Raw genomic sequence first — 13,449 nt, 5'->3', positions numbered from 1 at the left:
AATTAATGGTATGTCCTGATAAGATCTGCCAATCAAAAGCCTTTCTTATAGGCTAAGAGGAAAGATTCCGGATAAGTTAAAACACAGAACCAGAAACATTGATGGGACTATTATATATAAGCTGGTCTCAAAACCCAATTGACCAACCGTTCTATTTCTTCATCAGTTTTTCATTAATCTTCCGCCAGAAAGAGAAAAGGAAAAATGCCTAGCAAGATTCATCCGAAAGGGCCACAGCAGTTGGAAAATGTTGTGATTGAAGATCGGTTCTGTAATAAGTCTGTCACAACATTGACTGTATGGAAGACGTCATTGGTGTTCAACTGCAATGGTTTCAATGTGTTTGATTCAACCGGGAACCTTGCCTTCAGAGTTGACAATTATGATTCTGGATATAAGAACGAGGTTGTTCTCATGGATGCTACAGGAAATTCTCTGCTCACAATGAGAAGAAAGGTATATTACTGTTCTAATAACTAGTATAGATAGATGTCAGATTTTTTGGGTATAAGTAGTGGTAGATATTGATCACTTTGTTTCTGGATTAGTTTGTGTAGAGTGTTTGCATCGACATTTCAGATCACACTCTATGATCCATCATCCAAAACGTTGTTGCATCATGGAGTGTAATCTGAAAGTGGATGAAAAAAACCTCTCCGTGATGGATCATAGAATGTGATCCGAATGCTAATGTAAAAAACTCCAGCACAATCTAATCCGGAACCATGATCCATCATCCGAAATATTGATGCATAATAAAATATAATCCGAAACATTGATGAAATACATTCTGAATGATAGATCATAAAATGCTATCCAAAATCTTAATACAATGATATCGTTAAATAGTATATGTTTCAAGATTGATATCATTTAATCTTTTTAATAGATTTATTTGAGACATATCTGAGTTCATTCGATTTTTAATATAATTTTACATAAAACTGAAGGATTTTTATCCCTATCGTCATCAAAATTCATCCAAGACTAGGTCGTAACAAAGCACATCTAACATCCTTTTTTTTTCATAACAGAGACTTAGCATGTACAGTGAATGGCATGCTTTCTTAAAAGACAAATCAGATGGTCAAAAGCCATTGTTTATAGTCAGGAGGAGTTTTCTGCTTCCTACCAAGACTTTGGCACAGATATACGTGGGTTCAGTATCAGAGAAGAAGCATCCAGATTACCAGATTGAAGGGTCTTTTGCCAATAGATCCTGCACTGTTTACAACAGCTCCCGTAACATTGTTGCTGAGGTTTGTCCTTGCTCTCATATTCTTCTCAATCTTTGTACTGTCTATTTGGTGTTTGATGCAGAGTTCTAAGAAATCTGTTTCTGTTTATTGACAGATGAAAAGAAAGCAAGTAAGCTCAGAAATAACACTGGGAGGAGATGTGTTCAGTATGATTGTACAGCCTGGCTATGATCAAACTTTTGTAATGGGTTTGGTCGTCATTCTTGATCAGATCGGCTCGAATGAACGCCATATGAATACTAACCTTCACTCCCGTACACTTAGTCTTGATTTGCCAAGGCATTTGCCATGGAGAAGTCTTTCCTTGGGAACATGATTGGTTGTAGAGGATTTATAAAAGGGCCTATCCTCCTGCTCTGTCTTTTTTTATTCCAGGCAATTTGGGAAAGATTACGAGCCCTGATTATTGTAGAGGATATGTATTATCATTGTAGATTTTAGTACCCATTGTGCAAAAAACAATGCACGGATAAACATATAGATTTAATCTGCCAAACGTATAAGTACTTTGTAGGAACTCCCATCTGTATGATACCATTCACATGGAGAAAACAACGAAACCATGTCAGTACACAAGCCAATCTATCAGACAAATTGCGATCACTGGAAATACTCCATCAATAAGGATTTTTTTTTTTTTATAATCCAAAGGGGTGGTGTCTCATGAGCTTGGATAGGGAGATTATTTGTGAAATCTTTAACCTTGATCCAAATATTCATTTGACTTTGGAGAGTTAAGAAGAGAGTATGAATGGATGAGACGAAGTTTCGCTATTGCTGAATTTCAGACCCAAATCCTTGAGCAAAGGAGATTATGATATTTTGAAGATTACTTCGTCAAAACCTATTTTGCTCTGTGTTAAGTATTGGGCATAGATTCTGCCAATTGGTTAACATATTTGTATCTTGTTAGTTTTCAAATTCGCTCGATCATATGGATTTGCTTGTCCATGCACAAGACAACATTTGGGAACACGTTTGTATACATCCTTATTGACAAGTTTTCGGTATGGTTAGATGGAGCATATGAAGACGTTACTTCTGGTCCACGTGAGGTTACTCCATTTGATGTATTTGAATCCTTTTTTCTCAGAGATCATGCGAACTATGAGTACTTTGATAATTTGAGAGGTACAGGTTCTAAATTTCAAAATAGTGGGCATCGGCTTGAGCATGAAGAGGTTGACCGTATTTTGTTTGTCATGGTATATTGAACTAAAGGATTATTGAAATGAAATATTTGTGATGATTCTTATATGGGCCTTAGGGAGTTTTCATTTATAATGAATTCTATGCTAAAGTTGGAAATAGTTTGCTCTCAAACCTCAAACTATTGGTTTAAAATCTGGATGCCGAATATTGTCAAAATATGACAAGTTTCAGATTATTAAAAAAATATGCGGGTAACACATCGGTAATGATTATTTTTGTCTCGGAGCTAATGGTTTTTAGCTATATGAATCCAATATAGGAATAAGCAAGTATAGGAATCCAGTGTAGGAATAAGTAAGTTTTTTTAAACATGACTAGTTACTTTGATCTAATATGGGTAAAATGCTACAACAAATATTTTTCACCCAACCAAGGTATAATATGCTTTAACAGAGTAATATTTTTCAAGAGTGAAATACATTCATGGTAATGAGGCAGAATGGAAATAATAATTATTCCAAATGCAAACAAAAAAAAGATTAGAAGGGAGTGCAAGGCTATATCTGATTGTCGGATCTCAAAGGTAGAATAAGACAGAAACATATTTCTGTTACAAGTGAATTTGAAGATGCAGATCAAAGGGTAGAGACGCAAAGAGAAGAAAGAGAGGAAGATTCAGTTTTCAACTGCAGATGAAGTGTTAATGAAAAATTTCAGGTGTCATTCCCAGATTTTAGTTTTACTGTTTCTTCTTCTTCTATTAATTTTCTTTCTTATTCATTGTAAAGGTTCTATTCTCCATTTTCAGAGGTGTAATTGTTTGTATAGGGTAGCTATTTAGGGTATGATTTCTTGTAAATTCAATTACAAGAAATTTTTAATTAGACTTTTGTTAATGGTAAACAACCCAATTTGCAATCTAGGAATCACAACATGCTTTAATGTCTTCTAAATGTATGCGTTTTTCTTTTGAAATAGAATAATCAAAGGTTATTATGATTCTTGTTGTAGACTTGTTCTAATATGTTATTGGCTAAAGGCTCATGTTCAAGGAACGTGTTAAATTTGGCTTTTAGTCAATTCTTGGAGATTATTGTGTTGCATTCAAAGATTAAAAAAAATGTTATCAACATGTTCAAGAGATGCTTCAATATTGTAAGACAATAATAGTTTAAAGACCACTTGTTATGTGTTGGTGCTATTATTAGAACTAGTTACTTTATTTTGACGCTACCTAATAGACAAGGCATTGGTCTACTAGGTTTTCATGTGCATGTCTTCGAAGGATCCAAAATTTATTAAAATCCTTTTTAATTCTATTGTAAGAGTGGGTTTAGGGTATATTTTTTGTTCCCAATTGTTGAATGAATGTTAAGTAACCAAGATTATAGCCAGATTTAAGGTTAATTACACTTTCTTTGGTATATTTCATTAGGAATTATCTACTATAAAACACAATCTTGTGCACAATTTGAAGTAGTTCTTTAGGAATTGTAAAGGGAGACTCACCTTGGTCTTTTAGAGTCAAAAGTGCTAGAGACATGATCAAACTTTGATTGAGTCTTGTTCATTAGCCAAATACAATCCTAAACCTAAGTATAAGAAAGTGGCTAATCTTTAGAGTTTGGTGGATCTCCTTGGCTCTCTTCCATGCAAGCTATCACTTCTACTTTTCATAAGTGTTTGATGTTCCCTCATAATGGGCATATTATCATGATCAATCATAGTCTTTTCCAACCAACTACAAAATAGGGAAGTTTCATCCTTGATTACTTTTGGCCTCAGTAACCTGAACCTTTGAAACCTCATAATGATATTCTTTTCCTATCTTAACAAAAATGAAAAAATGAGATAATATTGGCCTTGATTAAACCTAAAGATCCTTCACCTATGGATATTCCCCCTCATCCTAGACCTGAACTTCTTCATATGCCTTCTACTCCTCCTTTATATGTTGCAGTCCTACCCCCCACATTATATAGTCTTTTATCTCTCAACCTAGTGAGGCTTCTTATTTTCCTTCTTTTATAAGAGAATAAAAGAAGCCTATGTTGATTGATTTTCAACCTTCACAAGTTTTGAGTTGAACTAAGAGAATTCATAGTGCAAGAGAACAGTGATGAAGTCATCGTGCCAAGGCTTGTAAACTTGCTTCCCAAACAAATTCCTCCTTAAAGATGCAAAATTTAGGCTTGTTTTGATTTCTACAACCTTTGTATTAACCCTAGGGAGGAAGTTCAACTTAATCCACCATGTCAAATATTAAAAATGTCTATGCAAAATGAGGGTTCATTTCCTTTATGTATTAAAGATCCTATTGTGATTATCATATATGATTATGTTGATGTTGATGTTAATGCTAGAACAATGATAATCCTAATGATTTTGATGATATGTACGAGGTTATTGATATTAATCATGAACTATCTTCACAATTTTCAAAACAATTAACCCTTGCTACTAGTGACAAACAAAGTGACTCATCATTAGAACATGGTCCTTATTTGGAACTTGTAGTAGCTCCATCTACCATGCTCATTGTTTCTCCTCTTGCACCTTGTCCACCATCCCTAAGTGATGTTAATCAAGATTGGGGAGAAACGATTTGCTTGACTAGCTTCAGTTGTGCAATGGCCTCTTATGTGTGTTTGCTTGTACGTAATATGCTTCCCTCATGATGTGATACTTGATATGTCTTTGTGTTATGTTAGGCTATCTTTGGATTACCCTTGTTGCTTCATTGACATAAGGTAATAAAGAGGCCCAATCTATTGTGACATTCTTATATTTGTATCATTCTCCCATATGTAGTATCAATATTGTGTCACACATGTGCTATTGTTCATAAATGTGCATTTGTGTTATCTACTTGGCGACGATGCAAAACATTTAGATATCTCTTTTGGTCTCTAACATGAGCCCAAATCCTTTTTTTGGTTCATCTTATGTTCTCTTCTTTCATTGTGTTTGTAGTTCCACTACCTTTGGGGATGAGATCAATTCAATGCAATCATACTTGATATAACATGATTTATCAAAAGAACATACTCGACCCTAGTTAGCAGATCCCTTATGTGCTTTCTCATTATGTTTTGTGACCATTGCCCTTGATTTGTCCTTCCTTGGGGGCATATTATTTTGGCAATGTTTTTGTCTTTTGGATGCATGTATGCTACCTTAAAACTATTGCTCCCAATAAAGCATACACAATCACTTTAATATGGAGGCATGCACTATGCTCATTATTACACTTTATGCACACACCACGAGGCTTGTTTTGTACACTTTAGATCACACAACATGACATCTTTGGTACATGTTGCAGTACCCATTTTGTTGTTGATTTAATATACTTATTCAAATTGATTTACAATTTTAGCCTTTTGCTTTGTAATCTCTTGCATAGATTTTAAACTCAAAGTTTTAAATCAACATGAGTCATATTAAGCATAAGCCTTAATAGGAAAAAATAGTCATGCTATCTTTTCTCTTCATGTGTTGTTCCTTTCATCTTGCTATTATATTGATAAGATCCTAAGTCCTTGGGGGATTTGTGTGTCTTACCTCTTTAATATCTTGATGAAAGTTTTTCAATGCTACTCTGTACTTTATCAAGAGTATGAATGTTGTATAATAATCTTGCTAACATAGGGGCTATATGAAGAATCATAAATTGTATCCCTATACACATTTCGTCCTCACCTAGGCCTCACTTCTGCATTTCAGCCTTTCATGTCCTAACTTTGTTTTGTTGTTGCTCACACAAACCCAAAATTAACATCTTGAACACTTTTTTGAAGTCCTGTCCAAATTTCAGTCCTTATTGGTAGGATTTTGATGTCTTGGGTGCCCTGATGCTTCCAAAAAGGGCCCAAATTTGGAGCTTTCAATGGTCATATTTTATAGACAAGGAAACTTTCTTTGTGTCATTTTGCTTTAAAATTTTAAATAGTTTGGTGTAGTTAGGTATAAAAACAAGCATGACCTCCTCATTTGAGGATCTCTCTACAATTTCCAATTGAAATTTTGCAAATTCAAGTGTGAAAGAATTCATGCATGTCATCAAGCCAGTGAAGGGGAGGTCAAGTTAAGATTTCAAGCATTCATGATGGTATCCATGATCAAGACATTATGAAGACATTCTACATAATATCATTAACATTTGCATGAAGACATCAAGGCAAGATTCATCAGGGTATCAATTTCCAATTCAAATATAGCCTTACCCTCAAAAGGTAAGCTTTCTATGTTAGTCAGTTCCATTACAAGTTCAATTTTAGTTTCAATTCAAGGGTTGATTACAAACTTGAGGTTTGACCTAAGAAATTCCCTATCAACAACATCATTTCCCTTCTTTTTATGTGTAGGAAACAAATCCATAAGCTATGAATGAAGAATCCGACAAAGAATATGACATCAATTAGATCTGATTTTTGCAAGAGAAAAAAGTGGAGCATTGGGTCACCCTAAGCATCTTGGTCTAATCAATTTCTGACAAACTTTTGGGAGAATATTCTAAGCGATATTCTGATTCCCATTTAAGTTTTTTGTTTGTTCACATTTGATAGCTAGAAGACTGGGTCACCCAAGCATCCCGGTACTGTACTTTCAAGTTAAATTTTTTGACATAGGTGTCTCTCTATTCCTTCTCCTTATATTTAGTTTGTGTCTACATACTACATGTGTAGTTCATTGTTCATGAACTATTTTATGCCAATTTTTCATCATTTACCATAGATCTAGCAATTTATCTCAATACTGCACATTCAACCTCAATTTTCAAAAAGGGGTGGTGAATTATGATCCGCATTCAATCTATTTCATACTTGAAGAGGAGATTGGATCAATCAAATTCAATTCACCCCTCAATGTAATGTTAAATGTGAAAATAAGTGGATTGCCTAATTTACATAGCTTTACTTGTTAAACTCTCCCATTTTCCACCATTACAATAATTATTCCTAAGGAATTGGAATAAATTCTCAAGATAAACTCTATGAAGATTTCATCCAACATAGCCCTAAAGAGTCTTGTAGAATTCACACAAAAAGTTGTCATAGCCAAAGGGTTTATCATTGTCCATGAAAAATATTTCTTCTTAGAGATAAATAATGGAGAGGAATTAAGCACAAAAATATAATTGTGAAGAAATATGACAAGGAACAACCTTGATGCATTCTTGCAAGACATGGACACATTTATGAGAATACTTTTATGCTTTGAAAATATACTCATAATTCTTACCAAATTCTTGAATGATATCAATAATCTCTTTGAGAAAATAATAGCCATATTTTATTTATTTAATGACTTGAGAGGTGTGATGAACGTGGAGAGTTGTAAAGGGCTCTTTGGAAGCTCAATCTCATGCCTTTAGAAAATGCAAATAAGCTTTAATTTGAACACATTTACAAGTATGATTATCAATATTTACTCTATTTATGCAATTTATCCACTTGCAACTCTATATCAAAAGTGAAGGAGTTAGCTACAAGTGCGATTATGGCTTGACAAAGATTTGAGGTGGTGGCCTCATATGCATGATAGGAAAATCAAGCTAGCTAGTAGTCATAGATATGAAGGAAGTGGAAAGTGTACTTGATGATCCCATTCCACTAGTCAATCTAACCTATTTGCTAAGAAAACCTAGAATCAAGGCTCAACATTGAATGGATGTGAACCAACATAGGCTAATGAGCTAGTAAAGTGAGATTAAAGAAAAGTTGTGTGTTACCAAACTTTCCAGAAGAGAAACTTGCTACTCAATATAAAATTAGATAAGGAAATTATTAGAAAGAGTAAAGTCTAGCAAATGCTCCACTAGAAATAGGGAAGCACCTAGAAAATGAAAAAAAGGATTGAACAAAAATTATGGCATTATCAATTCATTTGTACACTGTCATTTCTATGCTAGAAATTTTCCATGCAAGCCAAAGTGAATGATTTTGGTAACATCCCATGTTGGAATTGAAAAGGCCAAATTTATTATGCATGAAATAGAAAGATTCTTTTTTGTTACCTATCTAACACATGGGAAGAGAGCCAACTTCATCGTATGCCATCTCATCCATATTAATATCTTTAAAACATAAACAAGTGAAAAAATACAATGAATCAACAATCCATTACCACAATAGAGATCTCTTAACAATATCATCAAAAGATAAACATTAATAATAAAAAAAATATATATTTTCAAGAGTGAAGAGCATTCAAATCACCCATTTGGTTAAGTACTAACCACGGTCAACCAATTATGAGTGTCACTTAAGAGATAGAAATATGGCAACTCATTCATGGTGTACATCATGATTGAAAAAAAATGAGTTGGTTGGCCAAATAACAAATTAACCTTATAGAAGTAGAAGAAATATAGAACTACAATTTTTATGAGAATCTCTCATAATGTACTTCTTGGGGAGGTCTGTAAGACCTCAAAAACCTTAGGAGACAAAATTTATTAACAAGAATCAACAAACATATCATCACTAGCTAAGTCATTAAAAGTGGAATAATGATTTTACAAAAACTACCCAATTGGAGATTGAGAATTTACATCCTTATTTGTTTTATAATAAATTATCATTCTTTCAAACATCCTATAAAAGTGTAAGATTGATGTAGGACCACAAGAGATGAAGAAGAATGACTAGTATTCTTTGATTGAGATGATAACATGGAAGTCAATTGTAGCATTCTAGAGAATTTAGGTTGTTTGAAGGCTCTACATTAGAGACTTGAGCCACCACTTTCCCTTTTCTTGAGGGCTTGAAGAACAACTAGCTTGTAGCTTAATAGCTACCTGATACTATCAATTATTGAAGGTTTAGCTTGAGCTTCTCCATTATTGCTAGGGTTTCAATTATTTTTGATATTTTTTGCTATAGTCTACCTTTCATCATTTTAGAATGGGAGCTTTAGCAAGCCAGAAAAAACCCTTACTACAAGGTTGAAATTATAGACCATCCATAATCTCATGATTAAAGGATTGATATTAAAGAAAAGTTTTGGGAAGTTGATGTAAAGGAGACACTAGATATGATGCAAATGAATAATTTGAATATGCACAAGACTATCTTTCAATTCTTTAGAGTGGTCAACCTCAATAAAAGCATGAATTTATATATGAGACGAAAAAGGTATTTTAGACTAAAAACAAATGAATTTTCCAAGTGGGACAACAATTTAGTAAAGAAATTCCAATAGGGTAAGGGTAAACCTAGGAACTCTATCCAAATCATCACATGAAGGTGAAGATTGAGAAAACTCAAGTTCAAGGTTGAAAAACGTAAAGAGATTTACAAGCATACCAAGGGCCATGCTAAAGAATCATCTTTGCATGGCTAGCTTAAGCAAAATGGAAATGGAGAAACCCTTAGTGAGGTTTTCGATGGTATTAAGATGGATCTCATGCAAGGCATAGTGCCTATTGTTCCACTGTCTAAGCATGCATTTAGGAGTTCTCTCAATAAATATTTCCTTAAAGTAAATATTCAAGACATTTGCATGCACTATTGAACTTTGTGATGGGTAGAATTACATTCGATAAGGAGGATTCAAATCCATACCCTGTGAAAGACCCTAGGAACATATTTTCAAGGTTTTTTTGTTTGAAAGTGCCACCATCCAAAACCACCAACTCATCAACACAAATAGAAACAATTGGGTTGATAAAATTTGAAACCATAACAAAAACAAATTAAAAAAAACCTACAATATATGTAATAGTATTTCTACATTAAGAATGTATTATGCCCATCTCGACAGTGACATATTCAAACAAAGACAAAAACCTTGACAAAACTCAAAACTCACTTAAATTTTTTTAAGTAAATGCTTTCATAATATAAAAACTTTGTAGGGCCTTTATAGTGGTGTTGACGCCATAAATGGATAATCCATAGTAATATTAAACTACAAGAGCAGTGATAATGGAGTCTTGAGACTATTAAACAAACTTATGGCTTTCTTGGGAAATATGCTTAACTTCCACGTTAGTGTAGATGTTAAAAGAAAACATTTGCCCACAACTGAAAAATTCAATGAAAGACATTGATGGCATCTGGAGGATAGACCCACCAATGAGAAGAAGCAGCAATGTGCTGGTGAGGAGGGCTCCTCTTGATGTTAACCCTCAACGTGGTGGACGATGGGCAGCTTGGAATACTAGGCTACCCGCACGAGGACATGCATGTCATTCTCTCTTATCACTTGTTTTCATTCTTATTATTATCTTAATGACCATTAATGGCCGCCCATAGATTAAACAATCCTTGCCGCCCACTACGTGGTAGCCTTTATAACCATGCATTTAATTAATGGTATTTCCTGATAAGATCTGCCAATCACAAAAGCCTTTCTTATAGTCTAAGAGGAAAGATTCCGGATAAGTTAAAACACAGAACAAGAAACATTGATCGGTATATTACATATAGGCTGGTCTCAACAACCCAATTGACCAAACTTTCTATTTCTTCATCAGTTTTTCATTAATCTTTAGCCAGGAAGAGAAAAGGAAAAATGCCTACCAAGATTCATCCAAAAGGGCCACAGCAGTTGGAAAATGTTGTGATTGAAGAGCGGTTCTGTAATGAGTCTGTCACAGCATTGACTGTATGGAAGACGTCATTGGTGTTCAACTGCAATGGTTTCAATGTGTTTGATTCAACCGGGAACCTTCCCTTCAGAGTTGACAATTATGATTCTGGATATAAGAACGAGGTGGTTCTCATGGACGCTGCAGGAAATTCTCTGCTCACAATGAGAAGAAAGGTATATTGCTGTTCTAATAATTAGTATAGGCAGATGTCAGATGTTTTTGGTATAAGTAGTGCTTGATATTGATCACTTTGTTTCTGGATTAGATTGTGTAGAGTGTTTGTATCAACATTTCAGATCACATTATATGATCCATCATCCAAAACATTGTTGCATCATGGAGTGTAATCTTAAACTGGATGAAAAAAAACTCTTCATGATGGATCATAGAATGTGATTCAAATGTTGATGCAAAAAACTCCAGCACAATTTAATCCAGAACCATGATCCATCATCCGAAATATTGATGCATATAAAATATAATCCAAAACATTGATGAAATACATTCTGAATGATAGATCATAAAATGCTATCCAAAATCTTGATACAATGATATCGTTAAATAATATATGTTTCAAGATTGATATCATTTAATTTTTTAATAGATTTATTTGACACATGTATCTTAGTTCATTCGATTTTTTATATAATTTGACATAAAATTGAAGGATTTTTATCCCTATCGTCATCAAAATTCATCCAAGACTTGGTCGTAACAAAGCATCTAACATCCTTTTTTTTCCATAACAGAGACTTAGCATGTACGGTGAATGGCATGCTTTCTTAAAAGACAAATCAGATGGTCAAAAGCCATTGTTTATAGTCAGGAGCAATTTTCTGCTTCCTACCAAGACTTTGGCACAGATATACGTGGGTTCAGTATCAGAGAAGAAGCATCCAGATTACCAGATTGAAGGGTCTTTTGCCAATAGATCCTGCACTGTTTACAACAGCTCCCGTAACATTGTTGCTGAGGTTTGTCCTTGCTCTCATATTCTTCTCAATCTTTGTACTGTCTATTTGGTGTTTGATGCAGAGTTCTAAGAAATCTGTTTCTGTTTATTGACAGATGAAAAGAAAGCAAGTAAGCTCAGAGATAACACTGGGAGGAGATGTGTTCCGTGTGATTGTACAGCCTGGCTATGATCAAACTTTTGTAATGGGTTTGGTTGTCATTCTTGATCAGATCGGCTCGAATGAACGCCATATGAACACTAACCTTCACTCCCGTACACTTAGTCTTGATTTGCCAAGGCATTTGCCATGGAGAAGTCTTTCCTTAGGAACATGATTGGTTTCGAGGATTTATAAAAGGGCCTATCCTCCTGCTCTGTCTTTTTTTATTCCAGGCAATTTGGGAGAGATTATGAGCCCTGATTATTGTAGAGGATATGTATTATCATTGTAGATTTTAGCAGCCATTGTGCAAAAAACAATGCTATCATTGTAGATTTTAGTACCCATTGTGCAAAAATCAATGCACGGATAAACATATAGATTTAATCTGCCAAACGTACAAGTACTTAGTAGAAACTCCCATCTGTATGATAGCATTCACATGGAGAAACAAATGAAACCATGTCAGTACACAAGCCAATCTATCAGACAAAGGAAATACTCCATCAGTAAGGATTTGTTTTTTTTTATAATCCAAAGGGGTGGTGTCTCATGAGCTTGGATAGGGAGATTATTTGTGAAGTCTTTAATCTTGATGCAAAGGAGATTATGATATTTTGAAGATTACTTCATCAAAACCTATTTTGCCAATTGGTTAACATATTTGCATCTTATTAGCTTTCAAAAACGCTCGATCAGTATGGATTTGCTTGTCCATACACAAGCCAACATTTGGGAACACGTTTGTATACATCCTTATTGACAAGTTTAGAAGGGAGTGCAAGGGCTATATCTGATTGCCGGATGTAAAAGGTAGAATTAGAGAGAAACATATTTCAGTTGCAAGCGAATTTGAAGATGCAGATCAAGTGGCAGAGATTGAAAGAGAAGAAAGAGAGGAAGATTTAGTTTTCAACTGCAGATGAAGTGAAGATGAAAAATTTCACGTGTTATTTCCAGATTTTAGTTTTAGTGTTTCTTCTTTTTCTATTAATTCTCATTCTTATTCATTTTAAAGGTTCTATTCTCCATTTTCAGAGGTGCAATTGCTTGTATAGGGTAGCTATTTAGGGTCTGATTTCTTGTAAATTCAATTATAGAGAATTGTAATTAGACTTTTGATAATGGTAAATAAACCAGTTTGCAGTCTAGGAATCACAACATGCTTTAATGTCTCCTAAATGCATATGGTTCTCTTTTGAAATCGAATAATCAAGGGTTACTATGATTCTTGTTGCACACTTGATGTAATATGTGTTTGGCTAAAGGCTCATGTTCAAGGAACATGTTAAATTTTTCTTTCAATCATTTTTTGGAGATTATT

The 13,449-nt window shown here is 34.1% G+C and overlaps 2 protein-coding genes across 2 annotated transcripts; both read left to right on the top strand.

The window, feature by feature from the left end:
* The first annotated feature begins 204 nt into the window (after window positions 1-204).
* On the top strand, window positions 205-2,041 carry LOC131036319 (protein LURP-one-related 5-like). Its single transcript, XM_057968167.2, has 3 exons — window positions 205-456; window positions 1,035-1,259; window positions 1,354-2,041. The coding sequence occupies exons 1-3, from the start codon at window positions 205-207 to the stop codon at window positions 1,573-1,575; spliced, it is 699 nt and encodes a 232-aa protein (XP_057824150.2). The 3' UTR covers window positions 1,576-2,041.
* Window positions 2,042-10,931: 8,890 nt separating this feature from the next.
* LOC131856850 (protein LURP-one-related 12-like) lies at window positions 10,932-12,300 on the top strand. Its single transcript, XM_059208790.1, has 3 exons — window positions 10,932-11,183; window positions 11,760-11,984; window positions 12,079-12,300. The coding sequence occupies exons 1-3, from the start codon at window positions 10,932-10,934 to the stop codon at window positions 12,298-12,300; spliced, it is 699 nt and encodes a 232-aa protein (XP_059064773.1).
* Window positions 12,301-13,449: the final 1,149 nt, after the last annotated feature.

Source organism: Cryptomeria japonica, chromosome 7 (assembly GCF_030272615.1).
Source record: "Cryptomeria japonica chromosome 7, Sugi_1.0, whole genome shotgun sequence".
Lineage (NCBI taxonomy): Eukaryota > Viridiplantae > Streptophyta > Pinopsida > Cupressales > Cupressaceae > Cryptomeria > Cryptomeria japonica.
This window is presented reverse-complemented; position numbering and strand designations above follow the sequence as displayed.